The sequence below is a fragment of the Leuresthes tenuis genome, unplaced genomic scaffold (genome assembly GCF_036924035.1).
Source record: "Leuresthes tenuis unplaced genomic scaffold, fLeuTen1.0.hap1 SCAF_22, whole genome shotgun sequence".
Taxonomy (NCBI): domain Eukaryota; kingdom Metazoa; phylum Chordata; class Actinopteri; order Atheriniformes; family Atherinopsidae; genus Leuresthes; species Leuresthes tenuis.
The window spans coordinates 10,034,805-10,045,001 of NW_027325376.1; the positions used below are offsets into that span (position 1 = coordinate 10,034,805).

A 10,197-nucleotide genomic window follows, 5' to 3' on the forward strand; every position below is an offset into this window, starting at 1 on the left:
AGACAGTCGAGACACTCGATTCTCTGTGTTGTGATCAATAGTGTAAAAATAATTAAGTTGTTTGTGTCAAAGCCAAGGCAGGTCCATTAGCTGTTCTGATTAAGTTAAGCATTAAAGTATACAGTTTCATGTCCATTAAAACATATGCCAACACACTGTTCAGAGCCTTGTGTTCCTCCTGTAAAAGAAAGCCGAGCTCTCCATCTGTTGGCACAGTGTGTCAAATGTATGTTTGGGATTGAGCACCCCTTTGATAGGAAACTATATTGAGTTATTTTTCCAGTCTCTAAATGTGCAAGTCTCTTCTCATCTTTCTATATTCTCTCTCTATCTCGCTGTTCTCCTGACTATGACCTGTAAATTGATCTTATTGAGAATGTCAAGGTGTACTGTTTGTGGAAGTCACCTCAACAGTCAAGACATTTGAACCCTTCACTGTAAACTGCATTCAAAGCAAGTTCCCCGCTGCTAATGCTTATTTGACAAAGCTCATAAGGTGCACCAGCACACGCTAACAGAGGGACAAACACATGACACAGCTGTGCCATATGTCATATTCACTTGCCATCAGATCAGAATGACTTTTCTGAAGCAAAGATCTCTCTTTTTGTTTACCGCCTGATGCCTTGACCCTTCTCTCCTCATGTCATCGACTTGTCTCTTCTGCTGGCATTTCAGGGAGGAGGGCCTGGGACGCAAAGCGGGGAGGCGAGGAGAAGACTTAAAGATGCAAAAACTGAGGAATGACAGAGACTATGTGTGCGGCACACCTTTTAGTAACCAGTTTGTGGTTGAAATTTTCTACAAATTTTGAGGGAGAGATTTTTTTCTTTCCACATATAAGAATTATCTAATGGAATATTGTTGAAAGATTAAAGTAAACTATGTCGTTGTAATAATAATAGAGCCTGTATCATCTCAATACATTGATAGATAAACTTATTGTTGTACAATCAGAAAAGGCTCAAAATGTCTCCTCAGATTTATACATTGTACATTTCTTCTTTCCCCACTTGGGGCTAAATATACCCGTTCTCTTATATACATCAATATAGTTACTATCATTTAACATATGGAACCTTAGTGGGTACAAAAAAAAAGACTTAATTAAAAATATATATATCTCTTGTTCTTTATTTACCATTATTTACTATGTATGCATCTGTGCCCACAAACAGCTGCACTATTAAGCACAAAAGTTAATTATAAAGAACAGTCAATACATTTTCATGGATATGCATGTTCTTCAATAATGGCGCCATCTATTAGGTATTTACTGCCCCCTACTGGACAGTGTGTTGTCTTCATGCTGCAACAGAAATGCGGTCCTTCTCACTTTGACATTTTGATTTGTCCCTTCATGAAAAGTATGTAGTAAAGGAAGGTTACTGCTCTCTGTCTGTGACAATGGATGGCTCAAGCATGAGCTCACTTTCAAGGATTTTTTCATGAGAAACAATTTGGTGTGTCAAATGGAGAAAGCAAAGGTGAAACGAATCAGAATAGTGTCACACATTTACTGTGTCTTCTTTGACTCAGCCTACTGTACTGTGAAAAGTGAAAACTTCTGAGTGACTTAGACACTTTGAGAATTTGAGTGCACACATCTAAGCAGCCTGCAAGAGTTATTGGTTTTAGGGTGTGTTACGTATGTACTTGTGGTTACCTGTTGTAATTATTTCATATTGTATGAAATATGTATCTATCAGACATGGTAAGCTTTTGTGTGTATTTTTATGTGGTTTAAAGGGCATAAATAGTGTTTCCTGTAAGATGTATTGTCAGGTTTAACTGGTGAAAAACTTCTTACTTGACTGAAGAAGGGAGCAACCACTGAGATGTACCAAAAGAAGAAGCTAGTCTGGCTAATTTTTCATGTTTGACATCACATTTACGTTATCAAGGAGATCCTCTCAACCCACAACCAGCTTTTCCCAAAAGACAAATCATCCAATATATAAAGACTGTGACAAGAGCCATTCACGACTAGTAAATGTTGTGTTCACAATCGTGGCTCTGATTAAAAACATTCTGTTCAAAAAACAATTTTACTTACTATTACTATTGCCACTGCACACTGCATCCAGACCATTTCAGCAAGCCATCAAAACAATAAACAAAACTGATAAAGCAAAGATAACCCAGTCCTTTCCAAATCTGTTCCCTCTCTTCAGGCCATTTTGTTTCTGCCAACCAAGTTAATTTGGCACACCCGACCCCAGTCAGCAACACTCATGGGCGCAACTCCACAAAATATTTTGGAAATCAGTTAATTTTGTGTAATTGGGCCTTGATATATTAAAAATAATATGACAATGCTGAAAAGCAGTTGTCCATTCATCTGTTCATTTTCTAAACCTGCTTAATCCAACTCAGCATCTCGGGGTGGCTGGAGCCTTTCATTAGGTGAGAGGCGTGGTACGCACCTTGGAGAGGTCGCCTGTCCTGAAAAATAGTTGTTACAAATAAATTTTGTGTATTTTAATTAGAATTTAAGGGAATTACATAGAAAGTATTCAATTAGGCAGTATTTATATACAAATATTTACAGTTTAAAATTAGATCCAATGGAAGTTCCATGTAGTAACACAGTTTCACCAGCAGGGGACAGAGTCGGTATGAAGTACCCGCAGGAGGATGTTTAACCTCTAACATCCGCCTAAGTCCTTCCTCTTCCGGTTACGGCGAAAGCAGGTATGGCGGTCCCTGCTTTCTTCTGCGTTGTAACGAATCTATTATCGTTTGTAATCCTATGTTTTAAAAACTAATCTGGCATATTTGACACATAAGTCCTACACGTGATGAGTAGCTGTATGAAATGATGTGATCATTTTACAAATTAGTGAGTTTTGAGTGGTTACATTTAGCTGCCTCTTCAGAGTCATGAAAAGGCCGCTCTGGACTGTACCAAATAAGAGGGTGGCGGAGTGATGGTAGCCAAGAATAGCCTCAGAATTATTGCTGAAAAGAGGGAGACTTTACACAAGGATACTTACGGGCTTATGATTTCGTATTGTGATGACAAAACATAGTATAATTGTCACATTGACTTGTTGAGCTGTAGCTGTGTTAGCAGGTTTAGCATGCTAGCGACAGCTTACTAATAACATTTAAATTTGTGTATTTGCAGCTTCAAGATGGTGCAACGCCTGACTTACCGCCGTAGGTTGTCCTACAACACCGCCTCCAACAAGACCAGACTGTAAGTGAGCTTTATACACACTTCTGTTTCATACATTAAAAGCCAGTGTGTAACTCAATGTTATAACTCACTCCTCACAATCCCGCAGGTCCCGAACACCTGGTAACAGAATAGTGTACCTGTACACCAAGAAGGTTGGCAAAGCCCCCAAGTCAGCATGTGGCATCTGCCCAGGAAGACTGCGTGGAGTAAGTAACGGAGAGGCCTTTTGGCTTTCCCCGGGATGTTTTATGTGACAGGTCAATCCTTGCATTTAGTGTTTGTTTACATGGTCCTAGTCTTGTTTAATACTAACATCTCAATACTTGTCTCATAATACTAACAGCTCAACAGCAAGACGAGTCAAAATTGCTATTAAGTTGAAAGTGTTATAACAGTATCTGCAGCCCATGTCTCTCCCAAGAAGGGATACTTGATGCTTTTGGAAACTACATTAAAAAAAAGTTGGAAACGATATTTAGAAATTACAATGAGTCTGAAGAGGAGAGAGGCCACACAGTTTATTACGACACAAGCTAAATCCATGACAAACTTTGTATATTTATGAAAATTTGTCGCCGCATTATTGATTTAGGCTTTTACTGCAAAGCCTTTTGAGTGATCAGTGAACGTAGGGTTGAGTAAGTGCACGTCATTTATTTAACTTCCACAATCTAGCATGTCGGAGCAATTTATTCTACAGCTTTGCAAATCGCAGGAAGATGTTGCAAAATCCCATGCTTCAGTATGGTTGTGTACATATAATGGAAAAGATAAATGCAAAGATTGCTGAGCACCTGAAGTAATTTGTTAAAGAACAACAGCAGCTAACAAGACTGGGGAAAATGTTTCCAAACTACAGTAGCAGGTCTCCTTGGTTCTAAAACACATTTGCTCTCAACGCAACATGTTGAATGTTTCAGCTGTTTGATACTGAATTTGGTTCTTTGATTCAGATCAGGTAGGCTTTTGAGAGTTTACTTAACTAGTTGTATAACCCCACAACATTTCAAGAGCATTTTGCACCTTGATTAAGGTTCATCAGTGGGTTCTTCTACCCTAATATGTGAATCACCATCTTCTCTTACTTAAATGCACAGTCTTCACATCTATTGGAACACTGGAGAGAAAGTATATAAGCTCAAAACATTGTGCAGAGTTGCACAGAGTGACGAGTGTGTGTTTGGACACTAATCTTTAAAACTTTGCCACTATGATTACAACTCTTTAATCTACTGGACTCAGACTAAAAAGCAGAGGTAGAATAGTTTTAACAAATTAGTTGCCCTTTATTTAATTTAGCCAATGAGTGAGAAGTTGGTCATTAGTGGAGAGTTGAGAACATGCAAGGGTTGTGGGTTTGTGGCGTTTCTCCAAGTCAGTGCTGCTGTGATGATGTTTGGCCTTTTCTCATTGTTGATTATATTTGTTTGTGTTGCAGATTCGCGCTGTTAGACCTCAGGTTCTGATGAGGCTCTCCAAGACCAAGAAGCACGTAAGCAGGGCCTACGGAGGATCCATGTGCGCCAAGTGTGTGCGTGACAGGTGAGAGAGGCCTTTCCTGTTGCTTTCGTTGCCGACAATCTGGTGCGATGCCTTATTGTCTAAGCTCCTACGTTTGTGTCACATTTGTGGCAGTCCTTTGGCTGGAATGAAATGTTAAGAACATTTATTTGTTTTTTGTATTGGTGTAATTTTGAGCTGACGACAATTAATTTGTGTCCAAAAGCGACACATTTTGCACTTTTTGCAGCCACTGATCTTAAAATGTCTCATATGTAGATGTCAATTCATTGTACATTTTCAAGTTGAAAATACTGGAAAGGACAGAAAATAAAATGCAAGTTTTGAATGTCTTGGTACGTTATCTAAAACTTCTCTTTTTGCTTTATTTTCAGGATCAAGCGTGCTTTCTTGATTGAGGAGCAGAAGATTGTGGTCAAGGTGCTCAAGGCACAGGCACAGAGCCAGAAGCTGAAGTGAAATGTGTATTTGTATTGCCACAATAAAAAATGACAAATTAGTTTCCTGTTGTGGTGTGTTTAATCTGTAACGATGGAATAGTTTTATTTTTGTTCCTTACTTTTATTTTTATTTAGACGAGAACTGCCATTATACATTTTTACAGTTAAGTTTAACTTCAAGCCAAATCCTCTCATCCACAATTAAAGCTCAAGGAAACAGTTGTGTAAAAGGTCTATTTTCAGTCCAAAGTGATTACCTTCAGAAATGTGTTCAGTGTAACAGTATTTTAACCTCTAATTTTGTATTGTTACTTTTTAACTGTTCTGATAGGAACAAAAAAGATTAATTACAATAATTCTGTGAGATGGGGTAAAGATGTCAGTGACAATAAGGAAGCAAGTGTAAATCAGGGTCTTGTATAAAATGTAATCGATAGAGATGGATCATTCAAGTTGTTTTTTTTACTAACATTACTACGTCCAGCTAATATCTTATTTACAGATTATTAATTTAGTTTAGTGTATGTATATATATATATATATATATATATATATATATATACTTTGTTAAAAAAAAAAAAAGAAATCTACGCATGACTTCCTTAGCACTAACTTTACGTGATGACATACATCATGTTTTGGACAGTCTACTATATATATATTTATTTAACAACTAGTTTTATTTAACTTCGTAATTATCGTAAAGAAAATGTTATTACATCCAGATAGTGTTAGTATTACGGAAACTACAAGAAAAAAATTTAATGTGTAAATAGTACTTCCGGGACACGTCAACAAAGTCAATGCGCAGACGCAGCTGAGCCAGCGGAAGCAGCTGCATCTCTCCTGTAGCAAAGTACATTTTTACAATCATCATGGAGACTTTATACGGTATTCCGTTTGCTGTGCTCGAATGTCCGAATATAAAACTGAAGAAACCGTCATGGCTGCACATGCCGTCGGCTATGACTGTATATGCAGTCGTTATCGTGTCCTACTTTCTCATCACAGGAGGTAAAGGGAGATGCTATGCTATGCTGCTAAGCTAATGTTAAGGCAAAACTACTTGCTTGTCTTTGCTAGATGCATGTTTTATGAACATGTCATGTAATAACGATGCTTTTGTCTCTGCTTTTTTAATTTCAAGGTTCTGAAGACTTTGGTTGCATTTAAAAATCGGCTTTTAAATATCAATGACAAATGCAGATGCAGGCTAACTTTCCAGCTAAATGAAGCAGAAAATGAGTGAAGCTCCGTTTATGTGAAAATAAGTTAATAATCAGCATTTATTTGGGGCAGATCGATATCTCAAGAACTTCTTGTTATTCTGTACGTTTTCAGCAACACATTTTCTAAATTATCTCTTTGTAAGGACATCATTTTGTAAAGGAGTCTGGCAGAATCAGTCGTGTCTGCACTTTGCTAGTTAAATTGAGTTTGTAAATAAAGTTGGTTAATATTCTGATCTCATCTCAAGTTTTTTTTTTCTACCCAAACTACAGGTATCATCTATGATGTTATCGTAGAACCACCAAGTGTGGGATCAATGACTGATGAGCATGGACACCAGCGGCCAGTTGCCTTTTTGGCATACAGGTATGACATAAGTCAACTTTCTGTAAACCTATCAACAAAACGAAAATGTGAAAAATAAAAATCTACTTGCAGCTAAAGTGAACACATTTATTTTTCAGAGTAAATGGGCAGTACATTATGGAAGGACTGGCCTCCAGTTTCCTCTTCACAATGGGAGGGCTGGGCTTTATAATCCTGGACCGCTCCAATGCACCAAACATTCCCAAACTCAACCGCTTCCTGTTGCTCTTCATTGGGTTTGTCAGCGTTCTCCTCAGCTTTTTCATGGCCAGAGTGTTCATGCGCATGAAGCTGCCGTAAGTCTAAGCTTATCATTTGCTAAAGTATAGCTGAAGATCCGCATTGTCGTTTTCAGTTTGTGTCTCGCCACACTCGCTTAGTAGCATTTAATAATCTGTAATTCTACTACTTTGAGCTGTAAAATTACTGTAAAGGTTGTGTCACAGCCTTTGATAATTTTACTTGTCTTTTCAGAGGATACCTCATGGGCTAAGACTACAGACGGCACAATGCAAGAAAACTGAATGGAAGAGACAGAAGACATTAAATATATTTGAAATCCATAACAGAACTGGTAACAGCCAGTACCAGTCGAGGATAAAATTGACTCATCACACCAAATCAACCTAAAGTACTGACAATGCTCAAGAAATGACGCCAGAGTGTTCTGAAAGTCACATTGGTTACATTTCTTCAGTGTTTTGTTACTTTATTCCCCCTTTTTTTTTTTTAAATGTGTCTGCAAATTTGTGCAGCAGAGGGTCAGTAATAGACCTCTTCTAGCATGATTTGATTCGGCACAAATGCCTCCTCTCTACGTTCCCATGTGCAGTTGTGGTACTGACTATTAACGGTTCTGTCATGCATCTTTGTACTGACCAATAAGAAGTGGATGAAATTTGTCAAAGGATAAAAATAGATAAAGTTACTCGGCACAAATGATTTGAATGGGATTAACACTGTTTTGGTTGTCTGAATAATGTTTAAGTTGCCGGTTTTTGTATGGAAATTAAAAAAAAAAAAAAGCCTTGAACCTGTCACAGTGGCGTTTTTGTACAAGGTTGTGAAATAAATCTTTGTTTTCACACATTCTTACTGTTGTCTTTTGTACATATTGTCCATGATCTTTACATGACCATACTCGGTTTGTATCAACAACCAATTTATGAATGACACCTACAAATTCAGGTATTTCTATGGCCCATCCCTTCCCTTCCACAAGGTGGCGGCATTTCTCTATTACGTAATGTTTCCTTGTCATTTCGCCAAACATGATTAATGAATAATTTGTGGTGTTTTCTACTCTGCAAAAGTGACATCAAATTCAAATCTACTCTCTTGTTTTGGATAGTCATTATTTGGTTCAGTGCTAAATACAATACTTTTTAACTTACATTCCCCAGGAAGAAGGAAATAACCGCACATATAGTTACGTGATTTCCCATCTTACAGCAATGGGTTTAATCAATTTCCGGATCGAATGCTTAAGAGCACATTAATTTCTACAAATCAACAATGAGGGATAAAAAGCTTCAGTGTGTCTATGGTCCTAGTTGCATGCTATACAATAAATTAAGTGATATTTAAAATGTATCACCTATAGTAACTGCTTTATTTCTGAGCTGAACAGTAGTGTATCAACTTCTATTTAAAACAGTCTAGATTGAACATAAAAAAAAGCATGCTTTTTGTCACTAAGACTAAAACCCATTGTGTATCCACCTTTGTTTTTGAGAACAGACTCAATCCTCCACAGCCTGGAGGATATCATTGTGACACAAATATCTGGAGAATTGTTTTTCACCTGCTCTTCGCCGGAGGGGTTGTGTTTCTGTACTTTTAGATAAATCACTGGTGTTAATTTACTTCACGTTTGTCAACATATCTGACCAGGGTGCAGCTGTTACTTCTTAGAAACAACTGCAACCTTTGCTCATATGCTCCACCTCTGTAGATCAGGAGTCACCCTGTCAGACTGTATTTTAATATATTCATGGACATTGATCTCTCCAACCCTCATTCCATCTTCATTTACCGTGATGGTCCTGACTAGATTTCAGCCCAACATGCTGGATTTGATCTGAGGTGAACAAATAAATCTGGCATTCTTTGGGTTAATCTGACAAAAGAGTTTGCTCTCAGTGCTCATCAAGCTTCTTGTTGTGTTCTTGAGCAAAATTGTATCTGTAGTTTGGCGCAAAAAGTGTCAGAAGTGGCTGACATTACAGTGTCCTTTACAATGTCACAGAAACTCAGTTGATGACAGATTTCCCATATGCAAAATCGTCAGCCCATTTAGCACACTGCAGGTCTGATTAATGGTGTTGGAGTTTGCTTTATACATTGTGACTGCAGTTGGAATTATTTTCCCCAACTGATTTTCGGCCAATCACCAATCATCAAAGATGCAGATATACAAGGTAAATGGGTCTAAGACAAAGAAGGTTCTGGTTTTTAACGAGTTATTTCAAATATAATGAAGGCATGTCATTCCAAAATCCAAATGATACTGTTGCAGTGTATTAAGGAAACTTAACTAATGAAAATAAAATGAACTGATGTGCTGTTAGAACTGTGGAAATGTAAAGAAAAAAGTATGTTCGTGCAACTATGCTTGTTGGAAATCACAGCTAAACTTATGGAAAGGATCAGTGTTTCAGCTTTCTGTCTCAGCGATAACAGGAGCGGTCTGGGAGTGTTTCATTGGTTCTTTGAATTCTCAATATGGTCTTCCTGGAGTGTTTGTTTTTCGATTTATCAACAAGAAAATACACGTCTATAGAATATATATATAACTATATATAAATAATAATGCACTTACTGAGAGGAGCTGCAGAGGAGTTTTGAATCATTTGACATGTTGGTAAAATTGCACAGAGGTGCACTCAAAATCTTCAATATGTTATATTTATTGATATAACTACAAACCTATCAAACCTTCTTGTTTAGGTGTGTGTATTCATAAATTCAAACTGATCAAGAAATCAGTTATGCATAAAACTGATTTACATACAGCATCAGAAGTGACAAATTCTCCATAACCATCCAGATAGACATCATGATGAAAACCTGCTACACAACACCTGAAGACTGCTATTTGTTTTCTTAAAAACAGAACTGTCTCCATTTTTTTACCCTTTCTTCTTCTGCCTTACTAAATACTGCAGTCGCCACAGGCTACCTAACCCTGACCCACTCAGAACATACAAACTGCTTTAGTTGAACGGATCAACCTTTCGTCTTCTGTCTACATTACGGAGAAAGCTCTGGGACTTTCTCCGGAGATGTAAAAAAACCCAAAACATCTTGATCCCTTCTGATGACATTTACATTTCTTTGCACAACAGAAAAATGGTCACTTGACACGAGTGACACCGTTAAACACACGGTATTAGAGTAAAGGAGGATTGCCCCCAGAAGATAGAGGTCAGGTTCAGAAATTACCTTTGTAAACAG

The 10,197-nt window shown here is 37.6% G+C and overlaps 2 protein-coding genes across 2 annotated transcripts; both read left to right on the forward strand.

Moving 5' to 3' along the window:
- Positions 1-2,670: 2,670 nt before the first annotated feature.
- On the forward strand, positions 2,671-5,202 carry rpl34 (ribosomal protein L34). Its single transcript, XM_072376569.1, has 5 exons — positions 2,671-2,694; positions 3,131-3,202; positions 3,291-3,390; positions 4,623-4,726; positions 5,080-5,202. Exons 2-5 carry the CDS (start codon positions 3,138-3,140, stop codon positions 5,162-5,164), a joined length of 354 nt encoding a protein of 117 aa, XP_072232670.1. The 5' UTR covers positions 2,671-2,694; positions 3,131-3,137; the 3' UTR covers positions 5,165-5,202.
- Positions 5,203-5,940: 738 nt separating this feature from the next.
- On the forward strand, positions 5,941-7,836 carry ostc (oligosaccharyltransferase complex subunit). Its single transcript, XM_072376498.1, has 4 exons — positions 5,941-6,159; positions 6,648-6,741; positions 6,840-7,037; positions 7,216-7,836. Exons 1-4 carry the CDS (start codon positions 6,021-6,023, stop codon positions 7,232-7,234), a joined length of 450 nt encoding a protein of 149 aa, XP_072232599.1. The 5' UTR covers positions 5,941-6,020; the 3' UTR covers positions 7,235-7,836.
- The last annotated feature ends 2,361 nt before the right edge of the window (positions 7,837-10,197 follow it).